Source organism: Dermacentor andersoni, chromosome 10, assembly GCF_023375885.2.
Source record: "Dermacentor andersoni chromosome 10, qqDerAnde1_hic_scaffold, whole genome shotgun sequence".
Classification (NCBI taxonomy): domain Eukaryota; kingdom Metazoa; phylum Arthropoda; class Arachnida; order Ixodida; family Ixodidae; genus Dermacentor; species Dermacentor andersoni.
Window position 1 is genome coordinate 111186476 of NC_092823.1, and position 25109 is coordinate 111211584.

The window sequence follows — 25109 nt, forward strand, 5'->3', positions numbered from 1 at the left end:
AGAGTTCCCTTCAAGAATAGACCGCACGATACGTATCATGCGTAAAAAAGTTTGTCCAAGTGAAATTTGATCGGAGTTGAACATTAAAGAGCCGCTCGTTTATGAAGCGTGTAAGCATTTCTCAGCGAATGAGAAAGACCTCCTTTCTTTCGTCTGGCCGTCCCGTAAGGCGACCGCTTGTGAGACAATACCGGCAGCAGCGAGCGAAATTACGCTAGTGCGGCCTTTCTCTTCAAGGCCAGCGAAGCGGCGAGAAAAAAGCGCTCACGGAACTCCCAGCACACGCCCGATCCTGCCACTTTCGCTGATCGCTTTCAAGATTCGGGCCCGCGCGTCTCTCTTCAACGCTAAGTAAGCGGCGAGAACACAGTGCACAAAGCTATCAGCTGTCGGTACTCTTCGTCGGCATCGCAGATCGCTTTCAAGGTGCGGCCCGCATGGCGGTGCTGTACGAAGCCACCGCCTGAGCATACTTGGTCACGGTTCATAATGGTTCGATGCGGATGAATCAGGCGCCAAAGAACGATAGCGCTTATAATAATCGCAACGTCATCAGCGCACTTGGCGTCGCCACATGCAGTGTTTTGCTTGTGTCATCAATGCTCCTCGCGCCACCATGTACAGCAGCTCGTGTTGTCACTGCGCTATCGTTTGTACTGGCCTGATCAAGTTTCATAACACTGATAATGGCAACGGGCCGTGTGGAATCTTTTTTTTTTCCTATTTTGCATCCCTGTATCAGGTTTTCCTGAGGGTGTTCTTCCCGGGTCAGGCCACGAGATGCGGAGGGAGCATCATAACAAAACGACACGTGCTGACGGCGGGACATTGTACGCTGCTGTGAGTTTGCTTTGAGTACGACTATGTAAAATGATGCCTGTACGAAGCTCCAAGATTTCGGGTTGCGAATAGAATACCGCTTAAATAGACTTGTTTCCCAAATGGAAAAGCTGACATCTAATTGGCCTCTCGATTGAAATAGCTGCTACTTGTAGATTTTCACGTGCATACCTATTGAAAAAAAAAAAGAAAGCCATCGTCACCATGTCTGCGATATTCAATAATTTCTTATTGTAAAACACTGGGGATACCATTAAAACCCGTTTTTTCTATATGTCATGCGATCTTATTGAATATGGGAGATATATTGAATTGTGTATTTTCTTCAATAAGCTCGATACAGGTTAATAATCATCCTTAATCGTAAAACAATTAACATTACTTTGTAAAGAGTACAAGGCAATGGTTCCCTGTACGTATGCGTAATCATCGGTAACAATTACATTCAGAACGCGATAGGTTTGATGAAAATGTTTAATTTGCACAGTAGAAAGTTTAGGCAAATCCACGTATTCATCATCATTCCTGTCACGCGCCGTGGTTGCTCAGTGTCTATGGTGTTAGGCTGCTGAGCACGAGGTCGCGGGATCGAATCCCGGCCACGGCGGTCGCATTTCGATGGGGGCGAAATGCGAAAACACCCGTGCACTTAGATTTAGGTGCACGTTAAAGAACCCCAGGTGGTCGAAATTTCCGGAGTCCCCCACTACGGCGTGCCTCATAATCAGAAAGTGGTTTTGGCACGTAAAACCCCACAATTTAATTTTAATCATTTCTGTCCTGAACCACCATTATCGAAGCTCCCGCCGACACTAGAGCCAGAGTTCCATACAGTACTTCTTGTGGAAAATTCTCTGGAATAAACGAAGTGAACGACTTCAGCGTAAAATGACACGTGACTTCATCCATACTTAATGCATGAGAGATTATCTCAGTTTGTTCCTTATCCGCCATTGCTCCACCCCGCAGAGGTAGCTTCTACCCGCAAATGAAAGCGAATGATCGGGTAAACGCCCTCTCAGTTCTTTCACAGCGGACCTTGGCACGTGTTACATACGCAGAAACGAGGAGGAGGCCCTGAAGATCGACGTCATCTACGGCAGCAATGACATTCACAAGGGAACGACACTGCGGGCCTTGAAGATGATCCGGCACCCGCAATTTGACGCTGCTAAGTTCCTCTACGACATCGCCATTCTTCTGGTACTACATTTACTGATATACGTTTGCTGTAAACATCGCAGCACGCAGAAGTACATTGGAGTGCGGCTCTGCGCTCTTAATTCTGAGTCAGAAATATTTAAAGATAGTGATCAACCTTCTTGTTACATGGATGTTGAATTCATGCTTTCCGATTCCTCTCACTATCAATAAGATACACACAAATAAAGACTATGACGAAGACGGGTGAATATTGGTCAGAGTTGGACAAATCCCAAAAAAATTTCAAGTATGGAAGATGTTCTACGCTTAAAGAAGCGCTGGGACAGCAGAGGTAGAAAATATATATTACTGGTCACAAATTAAAGCTGACAGCCTTTTCTTCCTTTAAGAAATGTCTCCGGCACGTCAACCAGGGGGTGAGGCACTTTTCGCCTAATTTTTATTCTGCCTTCTATGATGCTAAATTTGACATGGCTGTGATTTGTGCTAAGTGAACGAGCCATCGTCCCCAGAAGTAGCCTAGTCTTGCAATTTGTTCCCTCTTGACAAGAAGTTTTTGACAACTCAGAAATCCAGGACAAGGACACATCTGCACTTGTATGTATTCACCAGTGGCTGAGTTTTTGTATTCCAAGCGGCAAGAACTTCTACGTTGACCTTCAACGAGCGATTTGCTCCAAATGAGTGCCAGTGCTCGCATAAAAGAAGGGCTAATTATGAATTCCTGCGATAACAAGCCAGGAAAGGTTTCAAATCGTCTCTCTGTTCCTTATATCATTATCGCGATGCAACTTTGCGGTGATGCCAACCATCGGCATAGACTGAAACGCGAACAAGAAAAATACAGTTCAAAGCACCCACTACGCATATCACAGAAATGCGATGGGAGATCTCTGCGTGGCCGGTTTCTACAGAATGTGTAGCCAAACTGTATGTTTTGTAGCATAAATCTGGTCATCTTTACAAACGCAAGTAAACATGGGAACACAGCAAGGGTAGTGGCTTTACACTTCTCGTTTATTTATGCTGATAACGCGTGGTGAATTCCTGCGCAGGTGGAGAAAGAAATCCAATACGGAAACGGTGCGAAGCCAATATGTCTTCCGTCTGCCCCTGTGAATATCTTCAACTCGGACGTCGTCGTTGCTGGCTGGGGCTTCCTCTCGCAAGGTGACGTCATCATTGCTCCTGACATCTAATTGGAGCTTTTGTCTTCTTTGGAGCATTGGTGCGTGTTTGCAGACGTACGTCAAAAGCCGCGTTAACGGAATTCTTATCAAGATTTCACCACGTTTTTTTTCGAGAAAGGTCGAGAAACACGTGTACTGTGCGTGCACGCTGTAGCTAAATATTTTTTGTTCTTGATTTATTCCCTAGCTATCACCTGTAGGGAAGCCAGTTGAAACAAATTTTTCAATAGGAATGATGTGTAGGAACTTGTTGAGCGCGTCTGAATACAAAATGCTGGGGCATTCAGAAGTAACCGCAACAGCGAAATTTTGATAATTTGAAGGATACTAAATGAAATAGCATGTGCCATTCGCAGAAATGCGTTCAAGAGACGTGCTAATTCTTTTAAATCATGAGAAATATTCCTGCACAATAGGTATATCCCGAACATTCTGTGCTTCAGTAAATCAATAGCGTTTACAGTATCAATGATCACGTAAGCAACACCCTTGAAACAGGGTAACATGCGACAACAAAGCTCGTGTTTTAAAATAATTTTGTCCTACCTTTCCTTAACGCCTAACGTTTAATTTCTCTTCGTGCAGTCATCTGTCGTTAACTAATTTACCTATTCCTGCAATAAATAATTTCTTTGTGGAAAGATCCCCTGTCTTTAAATGCATACTTAGAAAAAATGCATCATGCTACCATCTATGCCTCTGGATTTAATAAATGATCTATTATTTCAGCGTTCTATCACCCAATAAATGAAAAATTATGTGTTCCCGTTTCATACATCTTCAGAGACAGGTTATGCGACACACGGAGAAACATTAAATATGAGTTTTCGAAAAATAGCATGTGCTGGCCACATATAAGGAAAAAGCACAAGAATCCGCACAAAATGGCATAAAGCGGTATAAATTCGTTTTCGTTATATTCAACAAAAGTGTTTGCTATCGAGCGTGGTTTGTTTGCCATAAACTTTCCCATTGAACAGTCACTGCTCAAGGCCTGGCTAGCAGTTCCTGTGCACCAATATATTCAGCTTTTCTGTTTTGACAGCTTTTCGTTTTCTCTACATGCCGCCCCGCCCCCCCCCGTTCCGTGCAATCTCTCGATGAGTAGTCTTCGACGTTGAAGGCATCATTTCTCGCTACTACGTGTTAACTTCTGCATTTGCTAATATGTACTCTTCCTCTGGATGAGACTGACGCAGGCAGTCGCACTTTAGCATTCCCCTACAAGTACATAATCAAAAGTTTGCATAGTTCCACAAGGGAAACGAATTTCAATTTAATTTAGAGAAGCCGGCACGGACGCCAACTTCGCAAAATGGGAACTGTGTGCTATACTTCTCTCCCTTTGTCTCTATCTCCCTCCGCACTGCAGACGGCAAAGCGGTGGATTATCTTCGATACACTGTCGTTAAGGTGGTACCCAACGCACGCTGTGAGGACAAGTTCCAGCACACGGGCTACCGGAAGGAACTCATGTATTGTGCATACAGGCTGAACACCGATGCCTGTCAGGTGGGTGCCTCAAGTATACGCAGAATTTAGAGGAATGTATTTTGGGGACATTGCATGCATTGAGTGAGGCAGTCTAGAACTCTGCATGCAATACTAACAGACTACAAGCTTTGCATTCTTTTATTTGTAAACTTGTCCATTTGGCTATAAAAATAGTGAAGACTAAGTTTGTATTACTTGATGATCTAATATGGCGCACGTATTTCTTGACCGTTCCTTACATCAAAAGTTCTGTATACGATAGTCGTAAAATTGTGCAATATCACGAGCCCATACTGACTTCATAAACATTGCGAAATCTCATACAACCTTGCGAATAGATATGTACAGTATGAAAATGAATTCTGATCAGACTTTCTACTATACTGGCATAGTATAATTCAGAACTAGTGAACGGTGGCATTGCGGAGACGAAGAGCTTTTTCTATGTCATAAAGCGAATTAAAAGAACTAAAAGACACTCTTGGTGACGCCGCTTTCGAGTCTCTTGCTAAACATTTCGTCACCTTAGCCATAGGAACAACCATTGAGAGAAGGCAGCCAGTTGTTTGCTGCGAACATTTTTCTTATTAGAACATGCAATTCAGCCCGGTAAGTTCGACACGTATTCATTGCAGCACATGAGTCTGGTTCTCTGTACGTAGTATCGACGTATCTGTGGCGCTAGCGAACAGCAACGCTAGCGATGTTTTACTACGCGAAACCTGCTGGCTGCAGTACAGTTTTCTCGCAATGATTTGAAGCCTCTGCGCAGTTGCAATGCTGAGCGCATCTGCAGAGCCAGAATTTTTGTAATATTCTGACTCCTTCGAGATTCGTCGCTCCAAATGGTGGGCGAAGTGAGTCACTGAATGCTAATTAGGTAATCCGAAGACTCCGTTGCGCTAGTTAGTGTACACAAATATACATCTTATTACTGTGGTGTCCAGAGGTCATCGTCGTAGGTCTACATTACGTAAACTGCGGGCCGAACGCCTCTACTAGCGTTGACTAGCGTCGGCCCACTCCGTCCTATGCCTGAAAATGTCCTATTGTTCTCAAACCGCTTAATTGCACCCCTTCCATCCCCTTGCACCCGCTCCACTAATCTAACAAACCACCTCTGACATGCTCTACGTATTACATTCCCTGCACAAATCGAATTCTTTCCCTTCATTTCAACACCCATATCAGTGAAATCCTAATGCTCTCTAATCCATTCTGTGCTTTTCCTGTCGCATAACGTTACACCTACCATGTTCTCTACAACAGCTCGTGAAACCTTACTAGCTTTTACCTCAAGTATCTTGGCTTTCCCACGAATTCTGACAATAAAATCGCCATAAAATTCTCCCCACGTCGCAGGGAGACTCCGGAGGACCCCTGATGACGCGTGTCCAGGACGGCCGCTACCTCCAAGTGGGCATCGTATCATACGGCATCGGCTGTGCTCTGGACGACATGCCTGGAGTGTACGCGCGCCTGGAAGCCCTCGTTCCCTGGTTATTGCAAATCATCGGCTCTTACGACAACTACAGGGACCTCAAGACAGAGGACGTTTCGTAGAAGTCGAACTGGAAGGTGTCCAAGCAGGGCTGGTTGTCGACCCTCCGTATAATTCTAAAGCAGCTTCCCCGTAAAGTGGTCTGCCAAACTAATGGCAAACATTTTTCGTAAACAGCGCGTACGACCGCAATTTGTTCGTGTTATCACGTTGAAAATGTTCACGTAGCTTTCGTTGACACTGCAGCAAGGACAAGCTCCAACATATTCAGCTAGTACTCCGTCCTGGTTATAACAATTAGTGGTGCCGCCATTTTTTTTAATTCTTGCAGCAAATGAGTAATGCGGAAAAGCGCACTTGAGAATTACGAAACGGTTCTATTCTGCGAACGACATTGTTTTATCCCTACAGATGTACATTAGTTGTTACGCAATAGTAGTAAAATGCGCGCTGTCATAATGTTCAGCAGACCTGAAGGGCGTAAAAGAATGGCAGAAATTCTAAAGAGCAACTAGCAGCCTCCAACGTGAGAACAACGGGAGTACTTGCAGCTCCTGTGTACGAGGAACTACTTGTGGGCTTCTTAACTCTCTTTTGGGGAGTTTCGGTTCTCTCCAATGATTTATGATCTCCAAGCATTACAATGGCGAAAGAAACTACTGCCGAAAAGGGAGTCAAGTCTGCGGGAAAAAAATAACTCTCAGAAGAAATTGCCCCTCTCCTTTTGCCCTAAGAGTGTTACGAACACAAAAAAACGGAGCAAAGGTATCGAAATGCCAAGAGAAACACTTTCGCTGAATGGTTCCTAGTAGAAGCTTGCGTTTGTATCCAGCCCTGCAGCAGTTGTGTGTCATTGCACGAAGCGTTGACAGTGCAGGTTCTAGAATTAATACGCGTTGCGTATACTTATCAAGTACACTGCAGGACTAACACTGCTACTAAGACAGGTTGCAGCTTCCCGAAAGCGACTCTCATCGCCATTGGGTCACGTAATGAAAAGCCATTTCTGGTGAGGCACTATGGCACCGGGATATATTCCATTTAGATGTCCATCTCAACGTATCTTGGCACGTATGTTTACACAAACACCTATACCGAAACGACATAGCCTGGACGTGTTATTTCTCGTCTAAGTTTAGTTGCCTATATTAAGGTATGTGCTCTCGCTTATAGACCCTCTGTAACGCTAAAGCCAGGGATAAAGCGTAAATATCGAGTAAGTTACCGTGTCTACGTCAATTATTGCTGCCAGCTATGACCGATATTATAGACTTATGTGATTTCACACGTGGTACCATCCCTCTGATTTCATATCGTACTGATCGGAATGATTCAAGGCTATTTGCTGTAGCTTTAGTGGGTCTCATCCACTGATTCGACAGGGGACGTACCATGTAGTTTAGCAAGACCTCGCAGCGCCAATGAAGCTAGGTCTAACAATGGAGCTAAGGCAGGTTCGTTTTAGGTTAAAAAGATTACAACTCAACTTGTTTTATTAATAGCTACAAGTGCTTGTTCTGTATTTACCTCTATTACATAAGCTCTCAGATGTACCTGACGGCGTACGTACACTGAATCTTCTTGGATTGATTATACTAAATGGAACAAGCAGGATTTCCGGCACTCACTGTTTTCGAGTGGTGAATTAAGTGCTATGGGGCGACAATTTTCGTGTAAAATTTAATTTTTCAAATTGCCCGTTGCAAAGAACATAAACCTACTCCTTGAGCTGGATTCTTCAGAGAGGCGGACACCAGTTGCACAAAGAAATCTAAACACACATCTAATAAATAAAAGAAAATCCCCAATTAACCTCTTTAAAGCACACATTGCAGTTCTCGAACGGCAGCCTGTGAGTTTGTAAGCCGCATCCACTTGGAATAAATTTGCCGAATGACACCAGTTTGGAGATGTTCACCATCAAACTCGCAGTAAAATGCGCAGTTGGTCCTCTTACTTTTTAACAAAGCCCTCTTTTATGCATTGAAGCACAGTGTTAACTGGACGGCTCATTTTTTTCATCACACGCTTTGGGAAACAGTATGTCGAAACTGGTGTCATCCTAGAAATTCATTTCAAGTGGTTGCGTGTTGCAAATTCATCGGCTACAATTCGTAAATTGCGATATGTGCCGTAGAGTAATTAAGTGTGAGGTTAATTAGCTATTTTTTAACTAATTGTTCATCCGTTTAGAATTCTCGTGCTAGTAATGCCCGCCTGTTCGAATAATTTACCTCAAGCACAAAAATTATGCTATCTGCCACACACGATCTTAAAAAATTCCGTAATACTTTAAAACGGTGACCCTGTATAAGAGGTTTCTGCCGAGTGTTAGCAGGTTTCATGATTTGTTCCTATCCGCGTATTCGCAAGAAAAGAACGAATCACAACAAACGATCTGTTCATCTGCAGCATGCGTTTCAAGTGCTGCAGATGCTCTGTTTGCTCCAGCATAGCGGCTTATTGCTAAATTGAGATAAGGTGAGCTGGGGATGCATCAGTCGAGAGCACAGTTCCGCCCTTGAGTCGTGAAAAGCCTGGATGGTGTGGTGAATTGCAAACTTTTCAAACATGTAAGCACGAGCAGTCACATAAAGGCTCGCCCCAAATCTGTTCATGGTGGTACTGCATTGAAAACTGTTCGAGCCAACATTACATGACAGTACACGCAGACGCACTTAGTGTTCTCAGCAATGCTAACTCAATAGAGAAAGTGCTCCGTCGCAAAGTACGCACACGTGCACTTCACACATAGATCTCAGCAACCGTTTAACAAACCTAACTCACCTCTCTAACTTGCATGGCAGTCCTGACGTACCTTCACTGCCACTAAGCTTTGAAAAAGATAGATAGCAAAATATCTTTAAAGGTCGTTTTTAATAACACGGTAAAATCATTTGAAGCCGTCCGCTTTCCAAGAATGCATTAAGAAAATTCGGCAGAATAAACATGACTTTGTGTTTCTATACTGATACAGAAAAATTGGCACCGTGGCAAAGATTACTGTACATGTGACAAGAAGAAAATTGGATGCTAGCTCAAGCATCCTAGGAGAATGCACCGCACTCAATTAACGTTAATGCCTCTCAATTCGACGAGAGCTGTTGGAATATTTTATGTGTCCGATTTATTGTACGTTCTGTATACGTATATAATTATCTGTGAAAAAGTTTCAAATAAATTTTTGTCTGTGTCGCTGGTTTCAGGCTCCCGAACAACCTGCTTAACTAGTCAACTTCGGTGAAAACCTTCACCATACAAGTAAAAAAAAAACGGCACTTTAGAAATTGTTGCAAAAATAGCGATGACATAGTTTTGTTGCCTAGTTTAGTACCAGGACTATCTGACATTGCGGAGAATATAGAAGCTAAATATTTAACTTTATGGCAGAAAAAAACTGCTTATTTTTTGTGAGCCCGTCAGTTGCAAGTATTAGTGCAATTATGAACCAATTGATTAATTAATAAAATGCAACTTGTTTGATATCACTTAGACGCGTTGTGGCCACGCAACGTAGCACGGTGAGGCTCAAGCTTTGAACTCCTGAAGCTGAAGTTGCCTCTAATATTGTGATTATCGTTTGAGATGTACACTCGCGTGCACCAGTATGCAAGCAAGATTACTCGAGAGTATAAAATTGAATGAAAGAGTATAAATGAATGTTTGACAACATACAACATCGCCTCCGTCATGCATCAAATAGTTAATGAAAAACTGGCCTTGACAACAGTCTCGCTCCATCCCTCACTTCGCCATGTTGGAAACACATCTCGCTGTCGTTTTTTATTGCCTAAGGTAAATACTAATTAGGGTCGCTCTACACTACAGTTTACAGGTACCTCAGTTTGCAATAAGCTTGATAGTGACCTAACCACTCTAAGAACATTGCATACATTTCTTAAACAATTAAAACTCTCTCTTATTAACAATGCGTAACACTGCGCATGCTTGCACATGCCCTCACTTTTCTTTTTTTTTTGTTTTCCTGTGCCGATGTTTTCGATGACATAACAAAGAAAACTGATAGAAAAATGTATCTCATTTGTGAAATGTTCCCTACTACTGTATTTTCTTGTTTTACTTATTCAGCTATTTAGGTTGTATGTGATTTTGCAGTATAAAAAAAACAGCTGCCATAGAAGTGTTTTTTTTTTTTTTCCTGATAACAATCGGTAGGGACCCTTTAACAAATTTGTTGGGTCCCAAAAGTGAAAAAAAACAGCAGTTCGCCGCAAGTGTGCGAGAGGTATCTGGCGTCTAAAAATTAAATTATGGGGTTTTAGGTGCCAAAATCATTTTCCGATTATGAGGCACACCGTAATGGAGGACTCCGAAAATTTCAACCACCTGGGGATCTTTAACGGGCACCTAAATCTAAGTACACGGGTGTTTTCGCATTTCGCCCCCGTCGGAATGCGGCCGCCGTAGCAGGGATTCGATCTCGCGACCTCGTGCTACGCGGCGGTATCTGGTCTCTAAACAGGTGCTAGTTTCAGAAGCCTCGTATGTGGGCACGACCTGATAACTGAGCGATTTCACCCCTGCAGTTAAGACATCTACGAAAATGATGAAATAACTAGTCGAAATAAGTACCGAGAAAACGAAAGGTTGGCGAGTGGATTCCAGCAAGAGAAAATTAAATACACAAGTGAACGTTGGGCGCATAATATTCGCAAAAGAAAGACAAGGAGGCGCCAATAAGGTTCGTGGACCATGTAAAAGCACTCGGAGCTCCAACGGAAATTCGCAAACGCCCATAAGGAATGCAGACGGTGGCATATGCAAAGGGGACAATGCACGGTAATACATCATAGATTTTATTAGGGATAGCTTCGGAATCGTTACCCATCATCGTCATCGTTAACCAGCTCAAGCTTTCGGCACTTCCATCTATAGTCAGTGGCTATCCGCTGTTTCTCTGCGCACCCTCCGCCTGCGAATCCTGGCGACGTGCCTATAACATTTCGGACCAGGTAATCACCTTCGCGCCTAAGCCATCAGTTTCATGCGCCACAGGCTCGCCGCTCTTGCTCTCCGACGCACATCCCACGGAAATACTAATCGGTGCACTCCCGCAGGTTAGCCTGCATCAACAACCTGGCCTGGAATTCTCTTAACAATGCCTCCACGTGGAAGCACTTGAGACGTTGAGGTAGCTGCATAGGCGCATATACCAAGGGAGGGCGGGAGGGCACTTTCTTTTCTCTCTAAACTGGGGGAGGGATTTTTTTTACTTTCCCTCCCCACACACACTTTTGAAAGCTGGGAACACGGCGCCTGGAGTGCCGACCATGATCACTCGAGTCTACGGAAAGCCGCTTGAAGCCCTGGTAATCTGAATCGCAATCTGAATAGATAACGCTCGCTGTTGAATTCGTGACAACACTCTGGATATTAGAAATACACGCAGGCGCGTCTTGAGCTAACCGACAGCTTCAGAACAGTGGTTAGACCTTAAAGAAAGGTCAGGTAAAAATAAAAACTGATATTGTACAGTTGCCTTAAATATTAGCCGAAATACAGTACTCGTGGTAGAAGAGGTACATCCCATTCATCCCCGAGAATAGATGTAAGCCGGGAAATGTTCGGTCTCTCTCTATCTCTCTTTCTCTCTCTCACACACACGCATGGACGCACACGGATGTTCGCACGCACGCACACAAACACGCACACATAGATACGACACATCTTCAAACGCATTCACATTTACACACGTCCACGCATGCACCGACGCACAAATTAAGTATGCGTGCTTGCACACTGAAATGCAGGCGGGCTTTACAAACACGCGTATGCTCGTACGCGCATACACGTACTCGTGCGCATGCAGATTCAAATGCGGAAGCACAAACACGCGCGCACACGCAAATGCAAGTACACACGCACGCACGCACGCTCAAGGCATGCACATGCATATGCACTCCCTCTCCTTCCCTGCTGCCTCACAAGAACATGCGCGCGCCAACAGACTGTGACACTCGCTCTGCAATTACCGTTCAAACTCCAGCTGTAATAAATCCCTTTACGGTTTAAATTTGGAGCTTCTTCATATCAACGCGCCCTCTGCCGAGAGGGCACAAAATCATTTGCTCCTGTCACGTGACACAACCGCCCATCCCTGACCAAAACACTGCTTTAACGCAGCGCCAATGTTCCGACAAAGTACCATAAATTCATATCTTGTTTGAAGGAACTACCCTCTCAGCGCAGCCAGTTGAAACTTGTTGATACTCGGCCGATATATTTAAACAACGTTTTCTAAAATTTCGCCCATTCAGTCACGCATCTGTATTGCCGTGAAGTTCCACAGAAAGATGAAGGTGCAATGTCCAGAATTCCTGAATATGTCCATGCTACAAGCCACGATCATTTCATTTTGTTTTTTTTTAACGCAACACCAAGACATGCGCATGTTTGTTATGTTGTCCAAGGAATGAAATCTGATAATAAAAGCGATGACTTAACAAATGAGCAACCCCTTGCTACGTTTTACGAAGTAAAAATTGAAAATATATGTGAAGAGCACTCCTGAAAAAACCAAAACTGCAAACTAAATCTTGAGTTTTGGGTTTCGGTTATCTGGTGGTGGACTGTCGAACTCAGTCCTTCTTGCCATCGAAAAAAAAAAATGTCATGCAGCACGGCGTCGAGCCGCTGCCAGCATGATGCTAAACGATAGGTGCGAGCGATTAAACGACTCGGACACGGCTTCAAGCGATTGCCCAAAGGATACGCTTGGGTTTTTATAGATGCCACAAGAATTTGCACGATTGCGTTTCAAAATCGCTTTCGGGAACAGTGTTACACCATGTGTAGATTCAAGGTAGGCATCAATCGAAAGCTGTCTCCCGGCTATATACGTTGTAGCGGCTATTACGATGCAGCCTTAGTTTTATTCCAGCTACCGATTTTGTCTCGAAAATCTAGTACAAATTTTCATCGTTTCCGTAGGCTTCCGTTGCTTAATCTTTGACCGCTATGGAAACAAAATTCTAGCTTTCCACAGCGGGATCACTGCATTTGTCTCGTGCGGATTGTCTTCTATAACAAGTCTGTCTCCTGCCGTCTGCAATGATTGACCTGTAGCTTTAATTATTCGCAAAAAACCCGCTCGTTCCATTGAAAACGTGCTAGCTTCGTGCCGCGGCCACTTGGGGCGCTAGTTGGTACGTGTCCAAAAACGCTGGCTATGACAACACAAAAGGAAGTGCCTAGCTAATGGGCGCTCGAGCTGGTTGCCTAAGGACAGAAACGTACCGGAGCAAATATTCGGGACAAGATGAGGCATGTGCCTGGTACAGCGAAATTCTGGAGAACTCTGTGCACATGGTTGGAAGAGGAGGTGGCCGAAGAAAGCAGATGCACTTCACGTCGGCTTCGTCTTCGTTCAATGATTTCGCAGGGAAATCACCGAAAACCACCCAGCAAGTTACCAGGATTCTGCTGATACCAACTTCAAGGTGGGAATCCCATTTTTCGAACTTCTACGCCAAATCTTCCTCTGTGCCACACCGGCAACCGCTGCGGTGGCTGCCGCGAGCCTAGGCCTACAGGCGCATCTGTGAAAAGAAAGTACACGTGGCGCGCGCCCACGCTCGCTCGCAGACTGAAAAAATGTGGTTCTCCTGCTAGGGCAGAACATTTCCCAAGAAGAATTCGAGGCCGGCACGGGCTAGAGTACCGTACGCTCGAAAAAGCAAACCGTGGAGAGATCCGATACGAGCAGTTTCGGCGCCCACCACGGCACCGGCGGAAGGAAGGAGAAACGTGAGCAGGAGTTGAAACAGCATTTAATCAAGGCCAACCGCATGCCATATCTACCGAAGGCCTCCCTTCGGGCGATCATCCGCCCGAAGGGAGGCCTTAAGATTGACGAATTAGGGGCGGCCCGAGTAGCCTCGTGCGTCTAGCAAGCTGCTGGCGTACACGGGGCGCACAGGGAAGAGGACATCGTATGCCTCAACGTACAGCAAAACATTATCGTAGGGAGTACCCCCAATGAAGCCAACGCAGACCTATACCAAAGAGTCGAGCGCCTCGTGGTCAACGGCCAGGCCTACGAGACCAACGCATACGAATCGGCGCCCGACTTAACTTCCAAAGGAGTCATCAGCGGTATACCTCTCGAAGATTCACCCCAGGACATCACAGCCCAGGTCGTTAGCCCCAGGAATCCTACGGAAATCGCTGCAAAACGACTCAGCAACACTACCACGGTTATCGTGCTGTTTTCCGTCTGAAAGTTCTCTCCTTCGTTCGCTAGGGAGGCGCACTCATCAGGTGCGCGTTGTACAGAAAACAAGTCGACCTGTGCCACCAATGCGGCAGACTGGGCCACCGCATGGACGTGTGCCCCAGTCCGCAGGACTGCATCTGTAGAGGCTGCGGCTCGGCCAACCCAGGTCTCGACCACCAGTGCAGCCCCCTTTGGCAACTTTGCGGGGGTGAGCACTTAACGGCCGATAAGAATTGCAAGGCTCGATTCAAGACGCCATATATAGTCAAGACACGACGTTGGGAAAGACAACGACAATAGCAAGAATTCCTAGCATGTGAGGCTACGAGGGAATCAGTCGGACGCCCTTCCCGGGAGACCAGGCCCCGTTCGCGCTCGAGGGTCCGCTCGAGAACCACAAAGTCCAGATCACGGAGTCCATTACCCGGACCGGCCCGAACCAGATCCAGGAGCCGTACGCATTCGCGGTCCCGCTGTAGCGCAGGCGGCCTGGCGGTAGAGGAGGCCACCAACAAAGTTAGCTGGGCAGACGCGGTCAAAGGCTCTTCGCGCTGCGGCGGATCTGAGAAGGCTGCAGCTTCTGGGGAAATAGCAGAAATGAGACGAGAAAATGCACAGTTGAGGGAATTAATCTCACACCTCACGAGAGAAATCCAGGATCTTAAGAATAGTCGAAGGGTGGAGATATCCTCCCGTCTGAGTACTGGTAGTGCAGGTGCAGCTGCAGTGACTCCTCATAATCGCATGGAGGAGCACGACAACCCTCCGCCACCCTAAGAGAAAGGCTCCGGCCGTTAGCAGCCAAACGGGATCGCAACTGGCAGACGTAGCGCAGAAATTAACCGAAATGCAAAATGTACTCAAAGAAGAAGCGGAAGTCGTCGGCAACATCACGCTTGCAGTCTCGATCATAATGTCGAGACTTGACAAATTCGAAAACAACGTCGCCAACCTAAGCTTTAGGGTAGCGAAACTGCAGCCACTTCCCACCGCAGGGGCCCCTATAACTGGGGTCACATCTAATCAATTCCACGACGCCGCTACAAACACCGTAGAAGCATCTGGGGTCATTCAGAGGGCCAACCCATGACCACACGAAAATAAGCAAACAGGGTAAAAGAGGCGCGCTGACGATATGGCAGTGCAATTGCAGGAGTTCCACCGCAAGAGAAGCGGTCCTGCAACAACACCTTAAAAGGAAATCTAAACCCGATGTAATAACGTTACAAGAGACACACGAATTAGCGAAACTACCCGGTTACCAAGCCATCGGTCCTCCATTCGGGGAGAACCGCGCGGTAACTTCTTTGGTCAGGAAAGGCATGGTGGTCGTTCGTCACGACCTTAAAGTAGCGCAGATTGAACAAGTATTCGTAGAAATTATACCCGAAAGCAAGAGCCAATCCAGCACGTTTATCCTCAATAAATGCAGCAACCCAGCGCACATACGACAGCGCTTCCTAACCCTATTTAGGAGGACCACCGGCCATTGCGTGCTCCCATCCACTACTAATCGGGGGAGTTTAACGCCCAGCATGGAGCGTAGGTTTACGCCTATACGAGAGCCAAAGGCACGGCTTCATGGCAGGACATATAGGAGACAGGCCTGACACTAGCTCATCACCTACCTCAGCTCCCCCACCAGAATGGGGACTGGGCTGACAAGAGGCACCACGTCCAATCTAACATTAGTGAAGAACACGAGAGGATCCAGTTGGAATAACACGTTTGAAGGCCTTGGTAATGACCACAGAATTCTTTAAACGAAACTATTGGAAATTTTAAAGATCGAACCCAACAAAACGGACGGACTGGGACCAGTTCCGTAAGAATCGAGCCGGAATGACGCACACGCCCATCACAGACATTCAACGATGCGCCGAAAAAGTGATGGCTGACGTCAATGAAGTAACAAAGACCATTATGCCAGAACTTGCCGTCGAGAAGATCAACAGCCGCCTGGTGTACATGTGGGAGGCGAAACAATTGCTTCAAGGCAGATGGCAGAGACAAAGACACAATAGGAAGTTGAGGAAACGCATAGCGTTACTCATCAAACAAATAGGAGAACAATGCAGAACTCTTAGTAAACAGCAATGGGATGAGATCTGCAACGCGATGGACAGACGGATTGGCACTGGTCACACATGGCGCCTGCTCCGACTCCTGCTAGACCCGACCAAGACCAAGGCAATACATAGGTAAACCATGCGCAATATAATACAGACACGTCAAGGACGAGGAAGAAATCCTTTCCGAACTCTGCGACAGATACGCCCCGAAGAACCCGACTATCAAACACGGTGAATACACGGGAAAACCCAACTTCTCTCTGGACAGAGACTTTGGCGAAGCGGAAATCTGAGCCGCTTTGCAATAGCTCAACAGCTAGTTGGCCCCGGGACCGTATGGCGTAACTAATAAGAGCCTTCGTAACTTGGACAACGAGACCATCTCCGAACTGACCAAGTACATTAACGATTGCTGGACCCGACGATCCATCCCCGACCACTGGAAAAGAGCAAAAATTGTGCTCATCCCCAACCCAGGGAAACCCCCACATCTCGCCAACCTTCGACCAATATCTCTTACGTCGTGCGTCGGCAAGTTGATGAAGCACGCTTTTCTCACCCGGATCAACGCACACTTGGACGACGTCGAAGCGTATCCGGACATCATGCTCGGGTTTCGAGCTCATCTCTCCACGAAGGATGCAACGTTGCAAATCAAACACCAGATACTCGACAACAAGACGAAATGTACCAGGGCCATTCAAGGATTAGACCTCAAGAAAGCTTTCGATAACGCAGCTCACGCAGCCATACTATGCAGCATTGCCGCAGTCAGTCTAGGAAACCAAGCGTACAGCTATATTCAGGATTTCCCCACAAACAGGAAAGTCTCCTTAACGCTGGCAAACTCGCATCCGAAGAGAGGAACAGGGGCAGCGTCGGCACCCCGGAAGGCTCGGTCATCTCGCTCATGCTCTTTAATCTCATTATGATCGGCCTCTCCGAGCACCTCAACGCCATCGAGGGAGTGCATCACACAGTATACGCGGACGACATTACGATCTGGGTGTGCAAGGGAAAAGACGGAGTAATCGAACAGCGGTTACAGACCGCGGTCGAGGTGGTGGAAGAGTACCTCGTCGGAATCGGTCTCGTCTGCTCGCCAGAAAAATTGGAACTCTACCGCCCGACGCTTAGGGGAAGAACCCCCAAGGCTTACATCCAGCATGCTGCATACGAATAAATTTGCATACGCACCAAAGAAGAACAAGAAATACCCAGGGTGAAGCAAATTAAGGTGCTCGAACTCATCATAAAATCCAATGGCACCAACGGAGAAACGGTAAGGCATTTGGAGACTAAGATCACGAACACGATGAGGCTCATCAGACACCAGGGTATGAGGGAGGCCAGCGTCGTCAGAGTAATACACTCCTTCGTTATTAGCCACACTACCAACGTGGCCGCCTAGCACAACTGGTACGCGGACCGCAAATGCCAAACTGAACACCCCAATTAGAAGAACACATAACATGGCACTGGGCCTTCCAGACAGCACAAGCATGGAACTTCTGCTACAGTTGGGCATCCACAACACGCTCGAAGAGTTTTTTGAGGCACACCAAATCTGGCAACTCGAGAGACTAGCGAAGACACGAACGGGCAGAAGCATCCTGGACAAACTCGGGATAACTTATCACAAGCAGCACGGCAACAAGACATTCCTTCCAAGCGCGATCAGGAAAAAGCTCCAGCTGGCTAATCTACCCAAGAATACCCAAGAAGAACCCCGAATTCAATCAAGGTCGAAGAGAGAGTAGAGCCAAGGCTTTACTACAAGCCTTCGGTAGGGACAAGGAAGCGCTGTTCGTAGACGCTGCAGAATACGAGGATCGACGTGCTTTCGCTGTGGCAGTCCTCAATACCGCACAATTGGTACGTTCGTGTAGTATACGCGGCAAAAACTCTGATGTAGTGGAAGAGGTGGCGATAGCCCTAGTCATCGTTAACCCCAGTTGCAGATGCGTACTCAGTCACTCGCAGGCAGTGGTCAGAAACTATGCACAAGACACAGTTTCGCAGAAGGCTGAGGCTATACTCAAGGCCAACGCGAACTATGTCACCTCCGAGGAGACGGAGGAACGGCATAATATATGGTTCCCGGCTTACACACCCCCCGACACCCCCATACCCAACCTCAATGAGGAGGTCCACCGCTAAGCGCGAGGACTCACATTCGGCGCCCGCGTAGAAGGATCCTCTCTTGGGGTTGGAAATCCAACAGAGGCATGGACAGAGAGGGACAGAATGACCAGGTACTGTGATACCACAAAATTTATCAAAACTCCAGGTGTTTTTTATCCACCCCCTAACCCCAAACTCGACAGGGCCCAACCGGTAGACTGGAGGCATTTACAAACCAAGACCTTCCCCAACCCCGTCCACCTCAGGAGGATATATCCAAACATCTATTAAGACGATAACTGCAAACTATGCGGCAGGGCTTACGCACCTCTTAGACACATACGCTGGGAATGTGCGGTTATATGCAGAGAAAATGCAGTTTCCCCAGATGCAGCTGCGGCGCGATGGACGGCCGCATGGCGCAGCTCAAACCTCCAAGATCAACTATGGGCCATCCAGCAAGCCCGTGAGGTGGCGAGGAGACAGGATCTCCGGACCTCCTCGAGGGCGGCCTAGACCCAAGCCACGAATTTGCCGAATTCTGAATAAAGTTGTTACCACCACCATTGAGCACATCTTAATGGAATGCGAACGGATCCACCTAGTGAGAGCCGTATGCGTAAAAGACACCTTCCAGAAGCAATTGGATTTAAAGTGGTGGGCAAGATCAACCGTTCAGCAGTCGAGATAAGCAACAGTCGATTCGAGTATTGGTGTAGGAAAAAGCAGGGAAGAGATTGATACGACCTGTTCCGTTACAGGCATAGGTAGCGATGCAAGCTATGTGGATAAGTTTTGACGAAGAAAAACAAGCTTATGAAAATGTATGTGAACATGCTCAAATGTACAACATACTTTATTAACTCAAGCGGGATAGGTGACCACTTGTCACCGCCCCGCTTCAAAGGGGATTCCAATAAATCGCCATCATTATCTTTTCATACATCGAGTCGGCTTTTAGGCACTTTGTTCCTGTTGTTGTAGCTTCGGGGAGGCGAGAAAAAAAATAACGTTGAGCTGTTATATGAACCCCTACTGATGTTGAAATGCCGGCTGAAGTTGTGTGAAGGCGCCTATTTATTCCCAAATTCGCTGGCTTTGTCCTGCACACATATTCCTACCATATTCAGGTGGTTATGTAACAGATTAGTATCTCTGAAAGACCTAGTAATGTGCTAGAAAGGCGCTATTTCAACGGGCTACAAAGATTTAGTTTCAAAGCCGTGTACTGGTCCCCTGCTGTCGTCAGTGCTCTCTTCCGTCCCTGGATATCGCCACTCTGATAGGGCATGAAGCAAGACGTAGCATGCTTGGCCCACAAGAAACCTGTCAGTTTCGATCATGTATTTTGATTTAGGTGCACGATAGAGAACCTCACGTAGTGAAAATTACTCCTGTGTCCCTTACCAGGACGTGCCTCATAATCATATTGTATCTTCGACACTTGCACATAATTTTTTCTTGTTGCAGCCTCCACAGTAACGCTTCGTCATTCGGTCACTAATACTGTGGCATCACTACACCATTTGATTATGAAGTTTTCAAATTTTTTTTTCGCTGACAGGATCTTCGTATTTAGTGCTTGCTCTTTAGAAAACAGACAAGCCTAAGTCGTCGGATTAGGCATACCAGTAACACGCTAAATATTCAAGTTGAAATGTCACTCAAATATGGAGATGCACTCAGAATGTTTCTCCGAGGCGCAGCTTCCAAAAAAATTGTGTGTTGTGGTGCGTGAGTTTGTAGGCTACTACTTGCTGCGAGAAGCACTTTCAGGCTGGATTGAGCGAAATATTTTGCAATGAAGTAATGAATATGGAAAAAAGGTGAGGCGTGCAGGCAGGACACAAGAGAGAGGAAGTGGACAACACGTACGCGTTCGTGTTGTTCACTTCCCTTCTCTTGTGTCCTGTCCGCACGCCTCACCTTTTTTGTATGATGAATCCTTACCAACTAGCTCAACTTTCTGTCGTTCTAAGTATTAAATGATAAACACTGAAATTTTTTACTCGCTCATTATTCTGTGTATTTGGCGCCCAAGCAGGTAATAACGGCAATTATTACCAGTAGCGAATGCAATAATAATTAAAAATTCTGCTCGCTTTCTGTGTGCCTGTTTACAGAATGGTTCTCATTTTTTGAGTATGTGTTTCTATAAATACCTTAGCGCCTTTCAGAAAGGCAAAATGAATATGCCAACATAAAACAAGCATATTTTAACAAGTCAAGAAAAAGCATCAACGCAACAAAAGCATTATTCACAAAATGCATTAATGTCACCAATACAAAAAGTACAGTATAAAACGGGAAGACGTGCGCACTGGAATAAATATACCAGTAAATTTTAGACCAAGATTTTTGCACTAGGGAGTGCCGTGCAAAGGCGACAAGAGCCATAGGAATTGGCGAAACACCGAAATAGAAACAGAAAAAGAAGAAAGAAGACCAAACCAGGCAACAATTAACCTCTGCTACCTAGGATAAGCCACAAGTTCACATACAATGAATGAAGTATCAACACGTACATAATTTATTTAGAAAGAAAACAAACATAAGTTAAGTACGGACTACACATGCTACCAAATCAATATATAAGGATACAGAAACATGCAGAAAAACATTATGCGGATCCCACGCACTGTGGGAAGCGATGTAAGCGAAGCTATCTCTCTTGTTTGCTTTGATTGACAATAAGTAAGGGTGGTGTCGGCGGCGAATGTTTATTATCTTCAGCATTTGGTCCGATACGAAAGTGGTGCGTTAATGTTAAACGTTACCTTGCGTGCACCACTGCTGTGTGTCTGCGCAGCACACAGAACACTCAGGGAGACGTCTTTGCTTCAGGCGGTGTTGTGCGCCGTTGTTCATAATCTCGGAGAGAATTGCGCGTTGTGATTGCCTCAAATGGCCCATCACATCATGGCATAAGTGTTAAACTTGAATTGTAGAGCTGTACGTGCCAGAACAACGGTAGGAATATGAGGCGCACCGTAGTGCCGGACTCCGGGTTAATTTTTACACCCTGGTGTTCTTTAACGTGCGCCTGAATGCAAGTGCACAGGCGTTGTCGCATCTTGCTCCAGTCGAAATGCGGCTTCCGCAGTTGGGTTCGAACCCGTGACCTCGAGGAATGCCGCAGCCACGAGCTTACCACGGCAGGCGCACAAGTGTTCATTTTACGTGCGGCCGCTTCCGTAGTTTGGCCCTACGGTACTTTTCGCGTCTGCACGCCGGCGTCAGTTGTCATGTTTATTTTTAAGAATTAGCAGAAACCTACAGTACATTACTTTTAGTTTGCCCGCAACCACTGTCATGTTTCCTTGCTTTCCACCTCACCTTGCCCCACCCCCCTCCCCTTTACGATAAGTGCGAGCGAAGAGTGGCAAGGCTGCTATTTGGTTCTGCCCATCCTCTGCCTGTTCTTGTAGTAGAAAGGTAAGTGCTGCAGCTTCTCTAATGGGTTTGGCGTAGTTCACGGATAATTATAGCTATCAAGAGGCCAATGGGCCGACGCCTAGGCAGCTCCAAAGGGCATTGGGCACATGAGACTCGATAGAAAGCTCCAACCGAGTTTCTCGCGTCAGCTTTCCTCTCTACCGTGCCCCTTTAATGCATATACACGCTCTCAACTATCCCTGCACGCGGCTTGCTAAACAGGGCCAGCATCAGTGGAAGAGTCGAAAGAAGAGGCAAGAAAAGCTTCGCTTTAAAACTAAGAAAAGGCACGTGAGCACTCGATGACTAAGATGGACATGTTCGAGGCACAGCACGAGACAGTGCTGAAGTATTTCCGGAAATATACACTGCGAAAATATTCCACAACACTTTAAGAGATAGGGTATACGCATGCTAAGACATTTCGTGGTCTGCCTTCCACGGCAGCACCCACGGGTGCCAGAGCCATCGACTAAGAGCGTCACATGGCGTCATCCAAAGGCAGCCGGGCGCGCTCCCCGAATTACACTTTTCCGCAGCGGAGTGCTCTGTATTCTTTCTTTGCGACAGCTCGCGCGCGATGTCATGAAATTCAACCGCGCTTCCTACAATATATGCACACATGACGTGTCGCTGAACGGGGCGTAACCACTCCTCACCTACACCTCGACTGGTGCGCAAAAAAGTCCGCGGGAGTATATGTATAAACAAGATAACGAAGAAAAACCGATAAAGAAGATATCTGATTCGTGCCGGCTAGTGCTTCGCTGAGAGCGGTATTTTTTTCTCAGTAGCCCAGTCTTAACAGTGCCTCGTTTGCCGCATGCGTTTGAAATGATGCGCGATGCCCCAACAATAGACAATCGTGCTGTGATAACCGCAGCTGATTTGCGAATTTCTTTCCAGCGTTAGTAATACGCGCCCTGAGGAGCGGCGCGTAATCTAACGCCAGTGTAAGGCACGGGTGGCCTCTCTAGCCTGTGCTTTCGCGCGTTATTATTAACAGTTGTGAGGTATATGCAAGAGACATGAGCACGTCGTCAATGTAGATACAAACTAGAGGAACATCACACTATGCAAATCACCATCACAAATGCAAATCAACTACATGTATCGGCTCTGTGAGCGGCTAGACGAAGTGACAAGCAAGCACCGGCCGGTCATTCGGTGGCAAATTTTCAATTCCCAGGGACGATAGAGCAAACTACGCGAATAAGTTGCGTGCCCAGAAAGAATGGCGACGGCTCAATGTCAGAAAAGCACTCGCACGAGGTATGGAATGTTAACTTATAGCAAGCAAGCGCACCTTACAGAAAGGCATGCGAAAGGACAGACGGTGGATCGGCGATTCGTAGATGAACAGCTTCCTGACAAAACAAAAAATTCAAGCTTATTCGAACTTACCGTACAGTTCTTTGACAGGAGCCGGAGAATCCGCAACGCTGAACGGCTGGGCCTTGCAGCAGCGAGAAATGATGAAACCCGGGGCGAAGCCACCGCTGCTCTCACATCCGAAACCACTACCGAAATCATGCCTGCGCGCGCCTAGACGTGTTCTTCCGCACGGTGGCGTCGTTGCGCAAGTTTCGAGCAAAAAAGTCAGATCGATTGAAGTTGAACGCTGCCTGAGCGGAATGGATATAGGATGGGCTTCGTGACAATCGCAAACAATAACGGTAGTCACCCCACCAGACACACTAAACTGAACTGCTTATCATACCTCAAAATAAGTTTCCATTGTGAAACGCGTTCGGAGCTGTTGAAGCCCGTTACATAATGCGGCAGGTAGGGCGTTCGTGGAGCTGCGGTCCCGTAGGCTATTGCGGTAATTGTACCGGTTTTTTACAGCGAAGCTGTATATGGCTAGCAAATTCGTCCGTCCGTCCTCTTTCGGTCACCTGTACGCCGAGTACGCCTCTGGCGCAACACCATGCGCATGCGCGAAAAATAGAGACAAAGAGGCGCACGATAGAACACGGCCTGTTTACTCCGATCTGTGACGTCAAAATTATTGCTGCCTACTCGGGAGCATCCCCATTAAATACTATGGCCAGGTAACGTCATAGGTCGTAGTGAAAAGGCCTTGTGCTATCTAGGTGGTATTGGATTAGCTGTGCCAATCGTGATGTCGTTGCTCGCCGTCGCAGCCGAGCGCGCGCGCATCAGTTTCTCTATGGCTCCGAAATGGTATAGGTCACGCGTCATACGTACTCCTTAGGAGCAGGCAGCTTTCAATCGGCAAGAGGTGAGAGCAGAACCAGGAAAAAGCTCGGCTACGCCATGCCGATGCTGCTGCCCGGGCACAAGAACTGGCTCGCGCAGCCGAGCGCAACAACTGCGTACCGAGGGTCCAGCTGCCTACAAGCCGTCGCTAATGAACAGTCTGGGATTACCACGTGATAAACAGCGCGGTCGCATGTTCCAGTTTCGCTGGTTGACCGTCTGTACGGAGTTCTTGGGCAGTTACATTAGTGACAGTGTAATAGTATAATGTAGGCAAAACTTCATTTCAGGCTTGGATGATTAATCTGCGAATCTAGGGGAAAGTGTATCATTTTGGATGGTATTTGTGAGCACCCTAATGCGTGCTTTTGTTGTGATAGCAGCTATACGGAAACACCACGAGAATTTTCGACGCCGCCTTGATGTTCCGCACAAAGCACAACTTTGATAACTGTGAGCGGGCAATGCGTGGTCCACTGCGAGTGCGAGGGGAAGCGAGCGAGCGCATGTTGTGAATATTGTGTGTCTTCGTGCGCTCCGTTTCCCGAGCGCCGAGTCATAGAGAAATTCAACAAGAGCGCACACTCCCATAGAGCGCAGCGGCCGAATCGACTGCAGCGCTCCAAGCCACAGGCTGAGCCATACACGAGCCACACTTTCGCTTTCGGTCTTGGGCGCGCGCGTTTTGAACGCTTGCTGAAACACGTTATGCAGGCTGCTCTGATCGGCGCGGTACTCTTCTTTTTTGGCTTCTACTGCTCAACCAAGCGCGCTCTTGGTGCGGAATCGTTTTATTATCAGGCAACATTGATTGCGAACGATCTTTACAA

The 25109-nt window shown here is 46.7% G+C and overlaps 2 protein-coding genes across 2 annotated transcripts in view; one reads left to right on the forward strand and one right to left on the reverse strand.

Moving 5' to 3' along the window:
- Nucleotides 1-9389, forward strand: part of LOC126546096 (plasma kallikrein-like) — a 34194-nt gene extending 24805 nt beyond the window's left edge. Inside the window, exons 5-9 of the mRNA XM_050194176.3 lie at nt 743-840; nt 1902-2043; nt 3060-3174; nt 4567-4706; nt 6051-9389. Of these exons, the coding sequence (XP_050050133.1) occupies nt 743-840; nt 1902-2043; nt 3060-3174; nt 4567-4706; nt 6051-6251 (696 nt within the window). The 3' untranslated portion in view covers nt 6252-9389. The remainder of the gene's footprint in view (nt 1-742; nt 841-1901; nt 2044-3059; nt 3175-4566; nt 4707-6050) is intronic.
- Nucleotides 1-23550, reverse strand: part of LOC126543631 (neprilysin-1-like) — a 106130-nt gene extending 82580 nt beyond the window's left edge. The window contains exon 1 of the mRNA XM_055078113.1: nt 23461-23550. The gene's annotated coding sequence lies outside the window, so the exon portion shown is untranslated. The remainder of the gene's footprint in view (nt 1-23460) is intronic.
- Between the last annotated feature and the right edge of the window lie 1559 nt (nt 23551-25109).